Source organism: Antechinus flavipes, chromosome 1 (assembly GCF_016432865.1).
Source record: "Antechinus flavipes isolate AdamAnt ecotype Samford, QLD, Australia chromosome 1, AdamAnt_v2, whole genome shotgun sequence".
Lineage (NCBI taxonomy): Eukaryota > Metazoa > Chordata > Mammalia > Dasyuromorphia > Dasyuridae > Antechinus > Antechinus flavipes.
In genome coordinates, this window is record NC_067398.1 from 308,572,599 (window position 1) to 308,592,247 (window position 19,649).

The 19,649-nt window shown below is 38.7% G+C and overlaps 2 protein-coding genes across 2 annotated transcripts in view; one reads left to right on the plus strand and one right to left on the minus strand.

The window, feature by feature from the left end:
• The window catches only part of PPL (periplakin), a 42,500-nt gene extending 22,930 nt beyond the window's left edge, over positions 1 to 19,570 (plus strand). Inside the window, exons 3-22 of the mRNA XM_051964267.1 lie at positions 978 to 1,132; positions 2,154 to 2,274; positions 2,984 to 3,109; positions 3,198 to 3,239; positions 3,508 to 3,669; positions 4,239 to 4,346; positions 4,872 to 4,967; positions 7,316 to 7,438; positions 7,685 to 7,831; positions 8,209 to 8,360; positions 8,754 to 8,851; positions 9,733 to 9,890; positions 10,439 to 10,617; positions 10,710 to 10,848; positions 11,252 to 11,445; positions 11,600 to 11,750; positions 14,106 to 14,189; positions 14,337 to 14,453; positions 15,430 to 15,522; positions 15,934 to 19,570. Of these exons, the coding sequence (XP_051820227.1) occupies positions 978 to 1,132; positions 2,154 to 2,274; positions 2,984 to 3,109; positions 3,198 to 3,239; positions 3,508 to 3,669; positions 4,239 to 4,346; positions 4,872 to 4,967; positions 7,316 to 7,438; positions 7,685 to 7,831; positions 8,209 to 8,360; positions 8,754 to 8,851; positions 9,733 to 9,890; positions 10,439 to 10,617; positions 10,710 to 10,848; positions 11,252 to 11,445; positions 11,600 to 11,750; positions 14,106 to 14,189; positions 14,337 to 14,453; positions 15,430 to 15,522; positions 15,934 to 18,591 (5,103 nt within the window). The 3' untranslated portion in view covers positions 18,592 to 19,570. The remainder of the gene's footprint in view (positions 1 to 977; positions 1,133 to 2,153; positions 2,275 to 2,983; positions 3,110 to 3,197; positions 3,240 to 3,507; positions 3,670 to 4,238; positions 4,347 to 4,871; positions 4,968 to 7,315; positions 7,439 to 7,684; positions 7,832 to 8,208; positions 8,361 to 8,753; positions 8,852 to 9,732; positions 9,891 to 10,438; positions 10,618 to 10,709; positions 10,849 to 11,251; positions 11,446 to 11,599; positions 11,751 to 14,105; positions 14,190 to 14,336; positions 14,454 to 15,429; positions 15,523 to 15,933) is intronic.
• The window catches only part of UBN1 (ubinuclein 1), a 41,502-nt gene continuing 36,329 nt past the window's right edge, over positions 14,477 to 19,649 (minus strand). Inside the window, exon 20 of the transcript XR_007948041.1 lies at positions 14,477 to 14,970. The gene's annotated coding sequence lies outside the window, so the exon portion shown is untranslated. The remainder of the gene's footprint in view (positions 14,971 to 19,649) is intronic.

Below are 19,649 nucleotides of genomic sequence, written 5' to 3' on the forward strand. Positions count from 1 at the left end.
CTAAAACTGATTTTATACTTAAAATGTTTGTACTGAAATCATGAGGGTTCAGCAATGTTAGTTAACAAGCAAATACTGAACTACTGCTTTGTGCCCATCACTATAATAGGCACTATGGAGAAGAGACAGCAGAAATACCTTCATTGAATTAGATAAGTTCTTAATCACCATCATTCAAAGATACTTAGTAGAGGCCATCAGACAGCACAGTGAATAGGAAAAAGAATGTTAGACTTGGGGTCCTGCCTCAGAATCAGACTAGTTGTGTGACTATAAGCAAGTTCCTTAATATCTCTGTGCCTAGGTTCCTTTGTCTGCAAAATGGAAAGAGTTGAAATTGATGGCCTCTAAGGTCCCTTCCAGTTCTAAAGCAATCCTATAATCTAGTGCAACAGTTCTCCAATTTTTTGGTCTTAGGAACCCTTTTTTAGTTTTGTGAACTGAGGATCTCCCCACAAAGAACTTTTATGTGATATATATGTATATATATAAATACATGTGTGTATACATATATATTCACACAGTGTTTGAAGTTAAAACATTGTCACTATTATGAAAATAGTTTTGACCTCTCAAATCCTCTGAAAATGTCATAGGGTCCCTGGATCATGCTTAAGAACCACTGACCTAGTGTAAGTATAGATCATCGCCAACACTTGCTAATATATGATTACATAGAAAGTTATTATCTTTGCCAGCATTTCTGCCACCCAGAATAGCTCTTTCTTGTGAAATAAAGATGTGGACACAGTGATTTATAACATTTCTTCTAGTTCTAACATTCTATGAATGTCAGGTTAATACTGAAGTTAGACATATACATAGACCATATAACCCTGCTGATTGGTTTGTGCTGAATTTGAGAGATTTTGTAAGAAATGCTTTCCCTTTCTTAACTCATGGTGTTTTGCCCATACAGTATTATTATTCACACAGTGCTCGATGCTCCCACCTGATTTTTTTCTCTCTGCCCACAGGACCTGGCAAAAATTAAGGAGGGCCAACCTGCTCAACACCGAGAACTCTCACTGCAGAAGATTTCTGAATCTGAAAAACTTCTCTATGTTTTGGAGGGAGATGCAGCTATTGCTAAGCATATGAAACACCCCCAGGGAGATATGATTGCAGAAGAGTAAGTCTAGTTTGGTTTTTTGCTTAAATCCTATTAGTATCAGACGCAGTGGGCTCTCTGCCCAGAGGCATGTGGATACAGGGGGCCTGTACTGCTTTGTGGGATTATAGTATTGCTTTGTGGGATTATACTGTCTAGTGAGGATGCTGCATTCACCCAAGGCCATCACATTCCATCTGAACCTTGGTCCTGGTATATCACTGGCAGGGTTGAGCAAAGCCATGTTTTCCTAATGCTGAATCATTGGAAGATTATTTAGGAAGAGAGAGGAAGAGAAATAAAACAAAGGAGACAGGAAGACAAGAGGAAGAAGAAAATTTCCCCTCCTAGAAAAGGGCAAAATGGTACAGATTAATCCTCAATCTTTCAAAACTATGCCTCTGACAAGTAAACGTGGCCTCTTTACTAACTCAGATTATTCAGTCTTCTTCTTTGATGAGATCATCTAGGGTTAACAGCTTCACTTAGAATCAAAGAAAAGAACCAAAGTTTACCCCAGTTTACCAAGTTCCCATCAGTAATTTAAGTTAAGTTTTATAAGAATCATTGTTGTCCCCTGACTCCAGGGTATTCACTCCACTTCAACAGTATCTTCCCTCAGAAGTTTCTTTAGTTTTTTCCACCAAGACAGAACCATGAAGTAGTGGTACTAGACTCCTTATTCTTGGATTTGAGATCAGTGTAGACTAAGGTAAGAGGAAAAGGAATCAGAGGACACTTGAAACACGGAAAAATATTGAGCAAGATATCCAAGGGAGTAATAAGGGCTAGCAAGTAGGGACAGGACTCAGACCTATAATTTTATTGGTATAGGGAATTCCTAGATGAAAAAAATATAAGTTGGTACCTGCTCTTCAATTTATAATCTCAAAGAATTCTTAATATCAGAGGCAGAATCTGAACTTAGGTCTTGTTGGTTTCAGGTTAGCTCTCTACCATTTCATGCAGATTTTGAAGTTACAGATCAAAATCAGCACTTTACAGATCCCTGCTGATGTGTTTGGATTCTCTTTCTCCTCAGCATCCGTCAATTGAAAGAACGAGTGGCAAACCTACGGAGGAAGCACCATCAGATTTACAATCTGACTGTTAAAGAAGTGGACCCAAAGGTCAACTGGTCATCTGTGGTTGATGAGAAACTGGTATGATCCTTTCTGCACAAGACTGACCCTGCAAGTGACAAGGCCCTCAAAGCATTTATTTAAGTACTAGTTCTTCAGTAAGGTGTAGAGTAATAGAGAAATGGACTACTATTACGTGAGAGTCAGAACTTGCTCATTGCTTTCTGGAGATAGTCTCTGGATTTGGTCAGACACCTTTCTATTATATTGCAATGTTGCCTCCTACCTTCTGTCTCTTTCCCTTAAGAGGCAGCATAGGACAGTAGATTACTGAATTTGGAATCAGAAGATTCCTAGTTCTGCTATCTAATAGCTATTTGACCTTGAGGAAAAGTCACCTAACTTCATTTGCCACACATTTCTCATCTATAAAATGGGGATAATAGTTGCCCTATTTCACATGTTATGGCATAGACCGAGTGAGATGAAATAAAAGAAAGGCTTTATTAATGTATGTAGTTATAAATGCTATAATAACATATGTAGTTATTATAATTGGCCATTGGCTCTTGCCTGATACATGGGAGATGTCTATAATTCAAGGACAAGAGGAATTCAGCAGAGCCTTTATAACTCTGGGTTCTTTAAGAATACTTCATTGAGGCAGAAAAGATTTGATTGTAAGACCTGGTGAGGGGTAAATGAATGGGCACAAGGCAGTCTGCTCAGGCACAGATCTTTTTATATTCTAGCTTTCTCTCTCTTTTCTGCAACTTTCTTGCCTTCCCAGGACATGCTTGGCAATCAGAACTTTGGGACAGACCTGCCATTAGTTGACCACCAGGTAGAGGAACACAACATCTTTCACAATGAGGTCAAAGCTATTGGACCCCATATTGCCAAGGAAGGAGATAAGGTACAGCAGAAAACTCTCAAGGATAGGAAGGGAGTGGGAGCAGGGAGTCTAAGTTTCTGTGTTCTAATCTATGCTTTTTTACTCATAGGAACAGAACAATGATCTCCAGGCCAAGTATCAAAAACTATTGGTGAGAAACTTCTTTTTGTTGGTAAAGAAATTATCAAAATATGAGGAGATGGTGACCAGGCATGAGTGATGGGACCATGGAGCAATAAGAAAATAGAGATGGACTTAATAGTCAAGTAGGAACAGAATTACTATTGGGGTACAGCTTGGGAAATCTTATTCTCCCAATAATGTGTCAGCGACAGAGAAGATGCCCTAGGATACCAGTCTGGCAGAAGAAGGCAGGGCAGTAGCCATGATCCAAGACCTGTTTCTTTTATCTTGAACAGGCAGGATCCCAAGCAAGACAGCAGCACCTGAGTTCACTTCAGGACTATATGCAGCGTTGTACCAATGAATTGTACTGGTTGGACCAGCAGGCCAAAGGCCGAATGCAGTATGACTGGAGTGACCGTAACCTAGACTACCCTAGCCGCCGACGTCAGTATGAGGTACTTATTCCAATGTACACTCTTGGACAATGGTTTTTGATGTGTCCAGAACAAGTGATAACTGACTTTTGCTCCCTACAGTACTATTAAGGCTTTTGAATATCTCCTAACACAAAGTCATAGTGCCTGTCAGTTATTAGGAGGCCTTTGTGTCTAAAAGCCAGCTGGAGCCTTCATCCCAACCACAGGAGCAAAATAAAATTAAAAAATTATTCGAGCAAGGGATATGAAGTTCAAATTTCAAATCCAACCTCTGGCATTTGTGGGCAAATCACTCTCTGAGCCTCAGGTCCTCATCTGTAAAATCAGGGCATTCAATGTGATAGCCTCTAAAGTTACTTACACTTAGGAACTATGAGAACATTTCTTCTTTCTTTATATATATATGAGCACAAGTCTCAAAGTCTTAAGTCATACCTTTTTAGAAAAGGCCCAATTAAGACCACGTAGGATTTTCAGATAAGTGAATAGACTCATAGAGCCTGAGTGGGTGATAAAGAATTTGAACAATATAATAAGGGTAAAAATATGGATGGAGTTTCAGAGAAATATATAATTGCACTTCCTAGAATTTCATCAACCGGAACCTGGAGGCCAAAGAGGAGAGGATTAATAAGCTACACAGTGAAGGCGATCAGCTGCTGGCTGCTGAACACCCAGGGAGGAATTCAATTGAGGTACTGCCCAATTCAAAGAGCTCAAGAACAGTTTCTCCACTTCATTTTTATATGAGAACCAGAAGTCAGTCACTCCCAAGTTCTCAAACATCTCAGCAATTTAAATAAGATGTTTTCCACTCTCTTCAATGAGTATATTCATCTGCTTCTCCCAACCACACCACACTGTACCCATATGTGCACACTCAAAAAGGCATTCTCAATATTTTGGCTCTGTGCTGAAGCCTCAATTCTATTCTCACTCACTCCATCTTTTAGACATCCTGTAATGTAGACAATCTCAAAATGACCTCCCTCATTTCTTCTCATTACTGCTCTCTCTGTGAGGAAAGTCAGATTTCTATATGGTAAGAGTCTGATTTAACAGAGATTCCATGTAAATATTCTTCTGATTGGCAATTTCCAATCCTGACCAGGACTCCCAACTTAACTTCTCTGTGTTCAGGAATTCTATCCATATATGCCTATCACTTGTAATTCTACTGCAACTTGAATGCTTATATTGTGTCTTCCATCATCTCATAGGCTCACATGGAGGCAGTTCATGCTGACTGGAAGGAATATCTGAATCTGCTCATCTGTGAGGAGAGTCATTTGAAATACATGGAGGATTATCACCAGGTGTTGTGTGAACTGACTCCTAAAAACTTTTGTTTGTTCCTAAAACAGCTGATATAGCAAAGTTTCCAAAAAGGCCTAACTTTTTGCATTTTCTTCTTCTTGTCTATTTAATGCATTTCTAGCTATTTTGAGATGATATGGGGAAATGGGGCTTATAAATCTCTTATTCAACTATCTTGTCAGAAATCCCCTTTTTGTGTGTGTTTTCAAGAGGAACAAATATAAACAGGAAAACCTAAAGACAGAATCCAAAGACCTCCAGAATTTTTCCAGTTCCATCATTTATGAGAACCAGGAGTTCTAGAAAGAGAAAATTAAAAGGAGAGGGAGCCCCAAATTGGTCAACATGTATTTATTATTTATTGTGTTTAAAGAACTATGGTTAAGTTCCAAATATGATTCAAAGAAATATGAGACTTAATCCTTGACTCCAAAGAATTTACTTTCAGTTGGGAGAAACAATTGTATATGTGTAAAAAGATATTTATAGTATAAGGCAATACATATTGCTATATACAGTTAATAAGTACTGAAGGAGTTTAGAAGAGGAATAGATTATTATGGGCTGGAATGGTCAGCAGAGGTTTGACAGAGAACATAAGACTTAAACTGTAACTTTTAAAGATTTATAGGATTTAGAAAAAATAAAGAAAAAAGGGCAGGCATTTGACGTGAAACAAATGCTATGAACAAAAGTGTAAGGGCAAAAATATACAGAATGAATTGATAGATCATTCCTGTTTTTGTAGAGAAACAGTGGAAAATGCACAGTGTAGGGAAAAAAACACTAGATGGATATGAGTCGAAGCCATAGCTAGTAATTCTGGCACATAAACAGCTTAACAGTTCTCAGGGTACTTGCACTAAATATTCCTTCAAATCATTTGTACTGGGAGTTAGACCCCAGAGAGGGGAAAGAAGTAGGCATAGATATATCCTGAGATATCACTTTGTGGGGAGGAGACAGAGACCACTGAACATTGGATTCCAAGAAGGACTCTAAGACATTAGGTCATTGCTTAGAAGGCTAGTGGGATTTACATGGTGTAAATTTTAGTTTATCAATTTTGATGCTAGGGAACCAAGCACTTTGGGCAAATTAACTCTTAGGTGCTTCAGTTTTGTTATTTGTTAAGTGTAAATTATAGTATTTCCTAAATCTCAGGATTGTTGTATGGATCAAATTAGATAATTTATAAGCCTTAAAACATTATACTGCAAGATTAATATTATTAAAGCCAAGTGAGATTGTTTAAGCAAGAAAAATTACATGCAAATGGCATGTGAATTAGATTTAGCTGATGGCAGCTTGTAGGAAGACCAGGAACCCAGTGGAGAATGAATTCGTCAGGAATGAAGTGATAAAATCTGGGGGGTGGAAAGAGTCAGGAGAGGAAAGGGAGAGTTAATGGGAAAAGAAAGAAAACAGATGTAAAACATTATGAATGGACCAACAAGGCTTAGTGATCAAATAAATATGGAAGGTAGAAGAGACAAAGAATTTTAAAATGATTCCAAAGTTTTAATTACAGGGAAAATGACAGGCATTGACAGAAATAAGGGATATCATGAGGCAGCTTGGAAAGGAGGGATAGCAAGTTCAGCTTTAGATATATTGAGGGATATTAAGCAGAAATTTGGAAAAGTGGGACTAAAAAAACAGATAAAGAGGCTAGGCTGGAGTGATAATTGAAGAGAATGAATGAGATCTCCAGGAGCAAAAGTATCAAGAGAAAAGAGTAAAGGATTGAGCCTTAGCCTATGGACACATTTAGGGGGCAGGAGTAGAAAGAAGAAAAATGTATGAAGAATACAGCTACATGGAAAGATGTAAACTACCAGGAAGGCTGTGTGGCATTAGTCTGCTGGTATGATCCACTATACTGATTTCATAACAGTATACCTTCTGCATCAACTACTGGGTTACTTAGCAAAAACTTTGTGTTGCCAGAAACAGGACCTTTAATGAGTTGGGGTTGGGGATTGAGGGGAGTGATTTTGATATCCCTTCAAATAGTCCTAGAGCCCCTCAGTGATTTCCTACATCTGTGATCCATATATGCATCAAGGGTGACCTTAGCATTTCTTGCTTAGGCTATGGGAGTCTCAAGATAAGGAAGATAAAACAAGTCCCCAAAATGGAAGAAGTCCAATTCTGTAGCTATAGCTGATCACCTATTCATATCATTGTTTTAGACGAGGAAAAGATGCTTAGCTTCTCCCCTTAATTTCCTTCTCAAGAGAGTGTGTGTGTGTGTGTGTGTGTGTGTGTTTGCATCAAAACTGTAGCTCTCAGATGTCACTGTAGGTTTCCTAATTGTAATGGCTGTTACCTTTGTCTTCTACAGTTTCATAAAGATGTCAAAGATGCCCAGGAGTTGCTGAGGAAGGTAGACACAGACCTAAACCAGAAATATAGTCCTGAATTCAAGGATAGATACCAAATTGAATCCTTGCTACGGGAACTAGATGTAAGTATTTGTACCAAACATCCCATAACTGGCATAAGGCCATCTCCCATATCTCAATCTTCTAACCCAGGACTTGGAAACTACCCCTTCTGACATCGTTAGGATTCTAGTCTACCACTGACATATGCAATTGCCCTTTGATAGGGTGGCCCTGAGAATATTCTCTGCCCACCTATCTCCAGGGAGAATTGTTTAGCTTCATCATGTCTTCATATCTTCCTATTTTCCTCATGTTTTTCTGTTCAGGATCAGGAAAAAGCTTTGGACAAATACGATGATGTGATACGGTCTCTACAGAAACGTGGCCAGCAAGTGGTCCCCCTCAAATACCGCCGTGAAACACCTCTCAAACCTATCCCTGTGGAAGCACTCTGTGATTTTGAAAGTGAACAGGTAAACCAACCTGCCAGTCACTCAGGGATTCTTCAGCTTGAATGGCATTTTTGTCTAAGATGATGAAAATTTACATTCTGGAGGTTGGAGAGGGTAATCCCTCCCTGACAGATAGCATTGAGTGCATTTCTCTAAGGAAACAGTGCTACAGCAAAATTACCATGTTTAAAGGAAGATGGGATTTTCCTAGATCCCTTCTGTGCTCGTCTGTAGCTTAAGAATCAGTAGCAGGACAAAAATGTCCCCAAACTGCCTGAGAAGCAAATGGAGAACAAACAATATTTAGGCAGATAAAAAGATAACATTACTTAGGACTTGTCTGTCAGAGATAGTTAGGTGAAATGTCTTCTCTAATTCTTGTTGTCTGTCCCCATTAGGGCCTGATTTCTCGTGGATATAGCTACACTCTACAGAAGAACAATGGGGAGAGCTGGGATATTACAGATAGCTCTGGGAATAAGCTAAGCGCTCCTGCTGTCTGTTTCATGATTCCTCCTACAGACCCTGAGGCCCTTGCACTAATTGACAGGTTTGCTACAGAAAGTCTCCTTGTTCTAGAAGAATGGTTGGGATTTGTTAGTAAATGCCAAGGGGATTTTGCCCCTCTACCCATCTTTCCCTGGGATTTTCCTCTGGGCTCCTTGGTGGGTGTCTTTCATTCATAAACATAATTGATTTGAAGTTTTTAGCCTCATCTGGTTTCATGGGGATATTAATAGCACTACTGCCCCTGAGCATTATATTGTATGGACTAATGTAACTAACCTCATGAGGACTCAGAAGACAAAAAGGTCAGCATCATGGAGCTATGTCTAGGGATATAGGGATATATATACTTGGACATTATACTTAGACTGTTCACACTTGGGGATGAATGGCTCAGGCATACAACATACTTCAGAGGTATTTGTTTGGTTTTCAGCCTAAGTAATCAATACCGAAGTGTAAAGCAAAAAGCATCTGGAAGTAAGGCTGCTCTAAAACAGAGGTATGAGATGCTCAAGACAGAGAACCCTGGAGGTAAGTACAAAAGCATATTTCTTCCCTTTCTCTTTTCAGCCCGGAGCACTGACTCTTCTAAGTCTAATACATTTCTCGAGTTTTCCCATTCAGATTCCTTTGAAGAGTCTGAATTTTCTTTTCCTAGTTGGGGAAACTAAAGTATAGAAAACACTAACCTGAAAGCAACAGTAAGTTGAACTCCAGCAACTTATCTAATTATAATGGTGTATGTTCTGAGGTGTGAGTAGAGAAATATGAATCATACCTTGGGTCCTAAACTGCCAAAGAAAGGTTCCTTCTCATTTGAAAGCTATAATTCCAAGAAAAATTGTAAAATAAGGGAGGAAGGAAGGATCAGGGCTGAGAACTAAATCTCTACTTTAATGGAATGTGATTCACTTATCTCTGCAGAAATACTTTAGCTCTCCAGCCCAAGTGGTCACATCATTAAAGATGAAACTGAGGAGTGGAGAGGTGAGGGTTGTAGACTAGAAGGACTAAAAGCATTCTCCCAAAGTGTCAGCTCTGTAGTTGTAATGTCAACTATACCTTTAAGGGGAAAGTAGGGGAAGGTTATCTCTGCTGCTTACTCAAAGAAAATTAAAATATGGGCAGATTCCATCATGCTAGTCTAATATTGTCCTATCATATCAGGCTATGGGGGGGTCTCAATATAAGAGAAAACAAGTCCCCAGAATGGAAGAAGTCCATTTGCATAGCTATAGCTATACATAAAGCTATAGCTATAGCTAACTATGAAGTTAAGATATCTATTGAAAAAACTGCAGCATGACTTTCTCCTTGCCTTAGGCAGGTCCTTTCCTTCTATTTGGATGACCTATTCACATTTCCTATAGCTTAGCCTTTTCCCTGTTTTTCTCTATTTCTTTTCTCCCTAGATGCATCTGACCTCCAGGGCCGGCAGTTGCTTGCAAGCCTGGACAAGGTGAACAGTGACCTAGAAAGACAGGAAAAAGCAATCACTGCCATCCTGAGGCCTCCACTTGAACAGAGTCGAGCAGTGCAGGACAGTGCTGAACGGGCCAAGGACCTCAAGGTACTAGACAGGGAAAAGGAGAAAGCTAAGGGGTAAAAAGGCAGGACTAACTCTAGCTCCAGTGCCTTTACAGATCAAGTGAAAACACCCTCACTCAGAATCTTGTAGAGCTTGTGTTACATTATAGGGGAAAAAGCTCTGGCCTGATCCAGCTTCTCTACTCTGATGGAAGTCCACATTTCCAATGACTCCTATGACATCCTTATTTATGTTCACATGAACCTTAAGCATACATTTTAAAAACAAGTCACATAGCAGCTAGACCTAGAAGCACAGGTAAATTTCAGACCTTTGATTTTACTCCTTCAGAGGATCTGATCCTGACCAGGAGAGATGTGGTTAGAGAATCTGTGTGTCTCTCAAGACATCCCCAACTCCCACTTGAATCAGAAAGCAAGTCAGCCCAAACTCCACCAAGCAATGTGGCTATTCTCTTCCACTTTTCCAACCCAACCCATCCTACTATCCTGGAAGCCAAAATCCTCAAATCAGAGTGCCTAAATGATGGATAGTTCTAGCACAGAATCCTTAGGGTTCCTTTGTTGTAGAATATCACCAACGAACTTCGTCGAATTGAGCCAGAGAAAACACGGAGCACTGAGGAGTGTGACACCTTTATTGGAGCCCTTCCTGACAGTGGCAGCACTCCATTGCTAAGAACCCGGGTAGAAGATACCAACCACAAATATGATCGTCTTGTTCAACTACTCAATTCGGCTCAGGAAAAGTAAGTGGGAGGGAAGCATGAAATCTGACTATATTTGTCATGGAGAGGGAAGGAGTTTCCACCATGCCTGTACTCATATCTTTGTGTTGTAGGGTAGATGGAGCCAATCGCCTTGAAAGCAGTCTTCAGCAAGGTAGAGAGCTGCTGTCCAAGTATGAGAACCAGCTATCCATAGATGATACAGTGCCTGAGAATGGCCAGTCACTGGATAACAAGAAGCAGGAGCTAGCAGTGAGTGTCCCCTGTATTATATGGACTAGAAGGGCTTAGGATGGTGTGATTAAAAAAAAAAAGAGCACGAAATTTAGAGTCAAAAGAACTGGATTTGAATCTTCAGATCTATTGCAATAATCTTGATCAAGTAACTTAATGTCTTGAGACTCTGTCTCAGGTTTTTCAGTTACACAATGAGATGGGATTGGACTAAATGATAATCTATGAGTTCCCTTCACAAATCTATATCACTTTTGAAACCACACTGAGTAGACTTGTTTTGAACAGAAACTTTCTCCTCTCTTAAGAATTGAATGTCTTTCTACTTAAGGATTCCCAAGTGTTAGAGATAGTTTAAATTAATTGAGTAGAACTCACAAAATTTCTGGTTACAATGTCATTACTTTTCTTTCTTTTTTAGGCTATTGCCTCTGAACTGCAAGCCAAGAGATCCCTCCTCAGTGAGGCTGACCAAAATCTTCAAAGGACCAAGAAGTGCTCTAGTACTCTGGCAAGCCGGTTTCAGGAGCACTGTGCAGACATTGAGCGGCAGGAAGCAGAAGTCAACAAACTCAATCAACGATTTGACAACCTCATCAAGCAGATCAACAACAGGTAAGTTAAGATAAAAATGTGACTCCTTTACTTCAAATTGGGGAGAAGAATACACATTGTCAGATTTGCTGTCTTCATGGTTTAAGGCACAAGAGAAATTCCCATAGAAACCATTAATGTATTAAAAACAAAAGACACCTTTCCCTCCCTTTAGGTCCCAGAGTCTACAGAAAGCTAAAGGTGCATATGCTGACTACCGCAGTGGCTATGATCACGTAACCCAGTTTCTGTCCAATATCCCCAGTTATGAGCCCCAAGAAACTGATACCTTAAGTCAGATTGAAACAAAGCTGAAGAATCAAAAGGTAAGAAGGCTCTTTCCTCTCCTTATAGAGATTGCATCAAAGAGCAGGAATCAAGTAGAATATGGGTGATTACTATCAGGGAGACGGAAGGTATAGATGGAGAAAAGATAGATTTCAAAATGGCTAAATACTCACACTCAGAGTAGACTAATGATTGGTGGCAACATGAGAGTCTCTGGCCACCTTCCTCAGGAATCTGTTCTAGGCTTTGTTCTATTCCATTTTTTTTTTTTTGTTTTTTTTATCTATAACTTAGATGAAGGCATAGGTTGCATGCTTATCAAATATGCAAATAACAAAGCTAAAGATAAAATATTTAATATACTGAACAACAGATCAGGAACAAAGAGAAAAAAATGGACTGAATCTAAGATTGTGCTGAATAAGGATAAACATGTTATAAAAAAAATTTTATGGCAGTAACTTTTTAAGTACTGAAATTAAGTCTAGTCATGGCTAGGGAACAGTTCATATGAAAAAGATGTGAAGTTTCTGGTGGAATGCAAGCTCAATGTGAGTTAATGTAGTCTGCCAGCCAAAAAAAGCTGAGAGAATAATTCTGTCACACTTTGCCTTGATATGGCGAGTTCTAAAATATGGTGTCTAGTTTTGAATGCCCTATTTTGGAAGACCATTAATAAAGTGAAGTTCAATTCCATATGCATTTATTAGTGTGTTGGACAAAAAGTGAAAGAGCTCCTGACTTACTTGGAGAAAAAAACAAGCTATAAATAAGTGTCCATATAGACTATACAGTGTAAAGACAAATTTCAGGTTAGAGGAAAGGGTAAATAGGGAAATCAGGAAAGTTCTTCTGCAGGAGATGGTATCTGAGCTGTGCTTTGAAGCAAGCTCAGGATTTTGATTTAAAGAGTTGAAGAAAAGCATGTCAGGTGTTCTGAAGTAAGATAGTGTGTGAAACCCATAAAACGAGTAGTTGAAAGAACTGGGATGTTTCATATGAAGAAAAAGCTTAAGAGAAAATTATTGTTTTGAGTATTTCAAAGGCAGACATGTGGAAGAGATATTAGACTTCGGTTGGTTGGTGTCTTCTCTGGCTGACTCCTCTTTCCAGCTTTAGTTCCCAAACAAGGATTTTTGCCAGGACCAGTCTCCACCTCCTGCTGCACTTTTGGGGAGGGCAGTGGATCTTGTGTAGTCTTAGTTTATATTCTGGTATTGCCTCTATCCCCTTCCCACTTTCTCTACTCTTCAAGGCCCTTTCTGGAATCTCAGAGCAGACTACTGGAGTCCCTGGGCAGAACTGCTTACTGATGTGGTCTTGGTTAACTCCCAAAGTTTACTAAGTGGATTTCTGACCATTCTGGGGCTTTCTCCAGGGAGTCCTGTTCTCTTGCTGCTTCTAGAAATAGGTTCAAAGTCTAGTTTGCTGATGGTAATTCTGGCTTTGCTGGTGGACCTTTTCCTGTTATTGGCTTCTAGAAGGCTGGCATGCACATGCACATGTGTGTGTGTGTGTGTGTGTGTGTGTGCATGTACACACATATAGCTCTGGGATGGAAGAAGTCCCTTATTTTAGTTCTCATATTTCTCAGTAATCGTGGCTTGAATTTCAGGTTTTTGCTAGATAATTATGTAAGAGTTAGGTAGACTTTCTCTCTTCAGGTGGTGATCTTAGGCAAAAGTAATTAAGACTTGTTCAGTGTGGCCTCAAAGGGTAGAATAAAGAGTAATGGTTAGAAGTCACAGAAAGGCAAATGTCAAATTTGATAAAAGAAATGACAAGTAGCTAGTTCCTCATCCTCAGAAATTGTGCTCACTTTGGCCACACATTAGTTTTCCAGTGTAGGTTACAAATCATGGGAAAAACATGTAGAATTCTTGGTTTAGGTCATTAGATGACCTAAAAAAATCTTTCACTTTGATTACAAATAATGGCCAATGGCTTTCTTCCTAGACCCTGGGATTGAAATTAGTTAATCTAGAATCTCTTCTAAGTAAATATGCTCTGTGTATAAGAATGCCTACATCAGTAATGGAAATTGCCCCTCCACAATTGTCAAGGAAGCAAAAAGACCTTTTTTGGCTTGTGTACTCCCTTCAAAAAAAAAAAAAAAAAAAAGGACAAAGTCATCTGGACTCCAGTAACAACAATGAATGCTCAGTGGCGGAAATTTTGCTCCAGAAGTTTGGTTGAACCCCCTGTACTTCCCTTCCACTTTTCTGTTGGCTCTCTAAAGGGCTTTAAAAGTTATTTGGGGGTAACTTTATAAGATCTTTTAGTATGTCTCTTTCTCCAGAATGCTAATTATAGATCTGAAGCACCAAATTCATTCACAGCAGCTGTGTTTGTTGTGGGATGGGCTTTTTGTGGACATTTCTGTTGTTTTGTAGAATCTCCTAGATGAAATTGGAGGACGGGAACAAGAGGTGCAGAAAGTTTATGACCATGCTCAGCAGTACCAGCAGGCTGTAAAGGTGAGACTCAAAAACCTCTTAAAAGCTTCACTAAGAAGGTGTAAAAGTTACAGTTTCAGAGGAGTCTTTGGATGGGTATATGAGGCACACAATCTGGGAACCTCACTGCTCTTGTTGGTTCACTAGCATCTCTGTTAATTTACTTAGGACTATGAATTAGAAGCTGAAAAACTAAGATCCCTTCTTGACCTGGAAAATGGAAGGAACATCCATACAAACAAGAAGACTAGACTCCAATCACCTGCAGCCAAAGTAAAAGAGGAGGTAAAATAGAAGTCAGATACAATATTCACACTAGAGTTTTAAAAAAAATGAATCCTAACTTTTAAAAATCACAGAGCAACCACCACATAAAAATAAGATGGTCATTCAAGTATATTTTGTACTATTTAAGTCACATCTGAAGTTCTTTGTTCAATTCCAAGAATCATTCTTAAAATGACACTGACAAAAGTTAAATTTAAGTGAAAAGGGACCAAGATACTGAAGTAACTTGAAACTGTAAATGAAAAAAAAATTTTTTTTTAAATGGGAATTATTAAATCTGAAGGTTAAAAAAAAAAATCACATATTCCCTGCATTCACTCTTTCAAGGATTGTTACAGATTTGTTCTGCTTGCCTCTCAAGGAAAGAAAAAGTACTAGTGGGTAGAAGTTATAGTGAAGCAGATTTCAATTTAATATGAGGAAGAATTTTTTAACAATTGGAGTTGGCCCAAAATGGAAAAGGATATCTCAGTAGGTAATAAATCCCGTCACTAGAGGTCTTCAAGCAGAGAACCTGTAATGTAAAAGACATTTATCCACTGACAGGAATTGGACTAAATAACTTCTAAAGTATATTCCAACTCTATGCTGTATTGTCTTTCATGGGTGAGAACACAATTGTCTCAGTAAGACACACACACACACACACATACACCCCTTACAGTTGTTCTCACCTTAAGGAAACCTTAAATACTAAAAATCTAGATTTGAGAGGGGTGAATTTTATCTACAAAATTATTCACTATTAAATTTTTTTCTTTAAATACCAAGATCTGTTAGTGCATTTAAATTTTAACATGACCAATTAATCAAATAGTGACTTTGTTGGCCCTTTGATACTATCTATGTGAATAACTGAATTGAAATCCCATAATTTGAAGCTCCTTTCTCTGTGTTAATGGGCCTTCTAGCCTTAACCTAAGTTTGCCACTTCATTGTGTTAACTTCTTACCATAAAATAACTGTTTTCTAGGAAGCTTTCCTTGCTGCCAAATTCACTGAAGTTAATGCTATCAACAGACAAAGACTACAGAATTTGGAATTTGCTCAGAATCTTCTGAGACAGGTAACAGATATAAGGCTTAGTTTAAAATTTAAAAACTTAACCCTGGGTAATTGAAAAATTATATGACATTTTCCTACTCCAAAACAGCAGTCTGTGATATTTTGCCTACTTGTTGGTATTTTTAAAATAAGCTAACATCCTTCGTAATGATCTGTCAAAACAGACAACAGTACTATAAAACAAATTAAATATATATGTGTGTGTATATGTATACACACACAATATAAGTTAACATTTACATTTCATACTGCAAATATAATCCAAGGGTATCCTACATAGATCACAAGACAAAGTTAATTTTGACAGATTCCTCCTTAAATGCCTTAGATCAATTCTGAGTAGGTAAGGAATTATATAATAGCATCAGTGAAATTCCATTTTTTAAATGATGCATTTTCTTTTCAATAACAGCAGCCAGAGATAGAAGTGACACATGAATCCATTCAAGGCAAAGAACCAGTGACAGAAGAAACCTGGAGAATTAAGAAAGCACTAGATGATGAGACACAGCGTAGACAGCAGCTAGAAAATGAAGTCAAAAGCACTCAGGAAGAAATTGTCATCCTCAAAAATAAGAAGCCCCAGGAATCTGTGATAAGAAAAGAAGTATTAAAGAAGGTACCTGATCCTGAATTGGAAGAAAACCTCCACAGAATGCAGCAAACCCTATCTGAGGAGCAGCGTAAAAACAAAGAGTTGCAAGATGAGTTAGAGGATATGAAAGTAAAGCTACGCTCATTGGAGCATGAAACAAGGGAAGGAGGTCAAGAGTATGTGGTCAAAGAAGTACTGCGTATTGAGCAAGATAAAGCCCAGGCTGATGAAGTCCTAAAATTAAGAGAGGAGCTAGAAGAACTGAGAAGACAGAAAGGGACCCGAGAAACTGAAATCATTCTCTTACAGCAGCGAATTGCTGCTCTGTCTGAGGAGAAGAACAAAGAGCAGGAGAAAGTCACAGAAAAGGAAGTAGTGAAACTACAGAATGATCCCCAATTGGAGAGTGAATATAGGCTGCTACAGGAGCAGCAAGAAAAGGAAAGTGCTCAAAGGGAAAAGCAAGAAGAAGAGCTCAGTTTCCTGCAAGACAAGCTCAAGAGATTAGAGAAAGAACGAGCCATGGCTGAAGGAAAAATTACAGTAAAGGAAGTATTAAAAGTGGAAAAAGATGCAGCAATAGAAAGAGAAGTCAATGACCTCAAACGTCAGTATGAAGATGAAACATCAAAGTCTCGCTCCAGCCAAAGAGAAAAGACTGAACTCCTTCGGAAAATCTGGGCCCTAGAGGAGGAAAATTCCAAAATAGTTGTGCAAGAAAAAGTACGTGAAATTGTCCGTCCAGACCCCAAGGCTGAAAGTGAAGTAGCCAATCTTCGTTTGGAACTTGTGGAACAGGAGAGAAAATACCGAGGTGCAGAGGAACAGCTAAAGAGCTATCAAAGTGAATTGGAAGCTCTTCGGAAGCGAGGCCCCCAGATAGAGGTGAAAGAAGTAACAAAAGAAGTAATTAAGTATAAGACTGACCCTGAAACTGAGAAGGAACTTCAGCGACTCAGAGAAGAAATTGTAGACAAAACCAGATTGATTGAAAGATGTGATTTAGAAATCTACCAACTGAAGCAAGAAATTCAGTCCTTAAAAGATACCAAACCCCAAGTGCAAACCAAAGAGGTAGTACAAGAGATACTCCAATTCCGTGAAGACCCCAAAACTAAAGAGGAGGTAGAGTACCTGAGAGTAAAATTATCAGAAGAACAGAAGAAACAGGTAGATTTAGAGAGAGAAAGATTATCACAAGAAGATAAAATCAAACAAAAGGAACAGGAACTATCACAGGTAAAGGAAAAAGTGCTTGAGCAACAAGTTGTAAAATATGAACAAGACCCTGCCATGAGAGCCGAGGTAGATTCCTTCACAGAAAGCATTGACATTGAGCTGAGGCAGATTGACAATCTTCGAGGAGAACTTCGAAAATTGCAGAGGAGAAGGGCTGAGCTGGAGCATCAGTTAGAAGAACTGGAGAGAGAACGGCAAGCTCGAAGAGAAGCTGAGCTTGAGGTCCAGAGGTTGAAGCTTCGGCTAGCTGATCTGGAGAAAGAAGAGGGGGAGACCAAAGAAAAGGTGACCCTAAAACAAAAAGTGGTTCTCCAGCAGGACCCCCAACAGGCAAAGGAACACTCCCTTCTCAAACTCCAATTGGAAGAAGAAAAGCACCGACGGCAAATATTGGAGAGTGAGCTTGAAGCCCTGAAAAAGAAACTCCTTAGCCTTGAGAAGATGGAGGTCAAAGAAAAAGTGGTCTTCTCAGAAAGTGTTCAAGTAGAAAAAGGTGACACAGAGCAAGAAATTCAGAAACTGAAGAACAGTTTGGAGGAAGAGAGTAGGATCAAAAGAGAGCTGGATGCAGAGGTGAGTCGACTAGAGGCCAAGTTATCTGAATTGGAATTCCATAATTCCAAGTCATCCAAGGAATTGGACTTTTTAAGAGAGGAAAACCATAAACTTCATTTAGAAAAGCAGAATCTACAAATGGAGACTAGAAGGCTACAATCAGAAATTGAAATGACCACAACAGAAACTCGAGATTTAAGAAACATGACCTCAGTGGACTGTGGGGCAAATTTGGACTCTAGACTCTGGTCCCTGGAAAGAGAGCTGGATGATCTCAAGAAGATCTCCAGAGATAAAGATAATGAGATTGATGAATTACATAAGCGTCTAGGGTCAGTGGCAGTTAAGAGGGAGCAAAGAGAGAACCATTTACGTCGCTCCATTGTGGTTATTGACCCAGATACTGGTAGAGAGCTCTCCCCTGAGGAAGCCCACAGGGCTGGTCTCATTGATTGGAACATGTTTGTGAAGCTTAGAAGCCAGGAGTGTGACTGGGAAGAGATATCAGTTAAAGGACCAAATGGAGAATCTTCTGTGATTCATGACAGAAAGTCTGGAAAGAAATTCTCTATTGAAGATGCCTTAAAGAATGGAAGGCTAACTCCAGCTCAGTATGATCGTTATGTTAACAAAGATATGTCCATTCAGGAACTAGCTGTTTTAGTGTCTGGGCAAAAGTAAACAAGGCTTTGATCTTTTCAAGCCCATATCCTTCCTTTCAATCTTCAAAAGTAGGTGATTGGTTTTCTCACCTAAGATGATACTGTGTTTCTACTATTCTGCCTAAAACATACCCTCATACCCAGTGTCAGCATTTTAGTTACACTCTTGCTGTATAGTTGCTCAGGACAAAGCTAATGTGGTTACAATGTGGAAAGGGATATTTGTTAAGAATGAAGGAAACATCCCCAACCATTAATTAAGCTTATTATCTGGAAATGTTCCCAGGAAAATCCCTTTTTTTTTTTTGATGAAATGGTTTAATTTAATAAATATGCACTTTTTTCCTCTATTGCTAAACTTTCTTCCTTTTAAAATGTTTTTGGTTTTTCTTTGTGACTTCTTGGAATAAAAGTATCCCAAAACTATAAAAATTAATCAAGCCTGGCAAAGAAATAGTTTGAGAAGACACCACAGTCATAGCCTTAAAACCAACCAATTGATAAAACTTCAAAGACAAAGATATGTTTGGTCTATATACTTTTTCATTCATCCAACTGAACATAAACATATCCAAAGTTACTAATATTTATATTCCTCTACTTGTCTGGTCAAAAATTGTCAGTTGTTATTCTCCTGAGAAGAAATAGTGGATTTTTTCTGGGAAAGGTGAAAAAATAATAGCAAATGTATGAGACATATTTGAAGTAGAATTTAATCAACTGGCATTTTTTTCCATCTTGTGTCCTTGAAAACTATACTATATAAATAAGTGCTTTATTACTATAAAATTTAAAAATTTTAATAGTAAAAGATGTTACTATAAACAGTGGTAGCAGTGCCTTTATGAGTCTTGCTTTACCTCATGGCATTTAGGTAAAAAAATGTTGATTATTTACCAAATATCCAGTTATGTATATCTCATTCTGTATGAAAATGGGGATGGATAGGGAAATTTTATTTATAGTATGAAAATAAAAATCTGGTGGCTTAAATTTCATTTCTCTGATACCCATCTTTTACCTTTTCCTTTTGAGAAAAGAATCCTTCCACTTACACTTGGCTTTCAGCCAAAATGG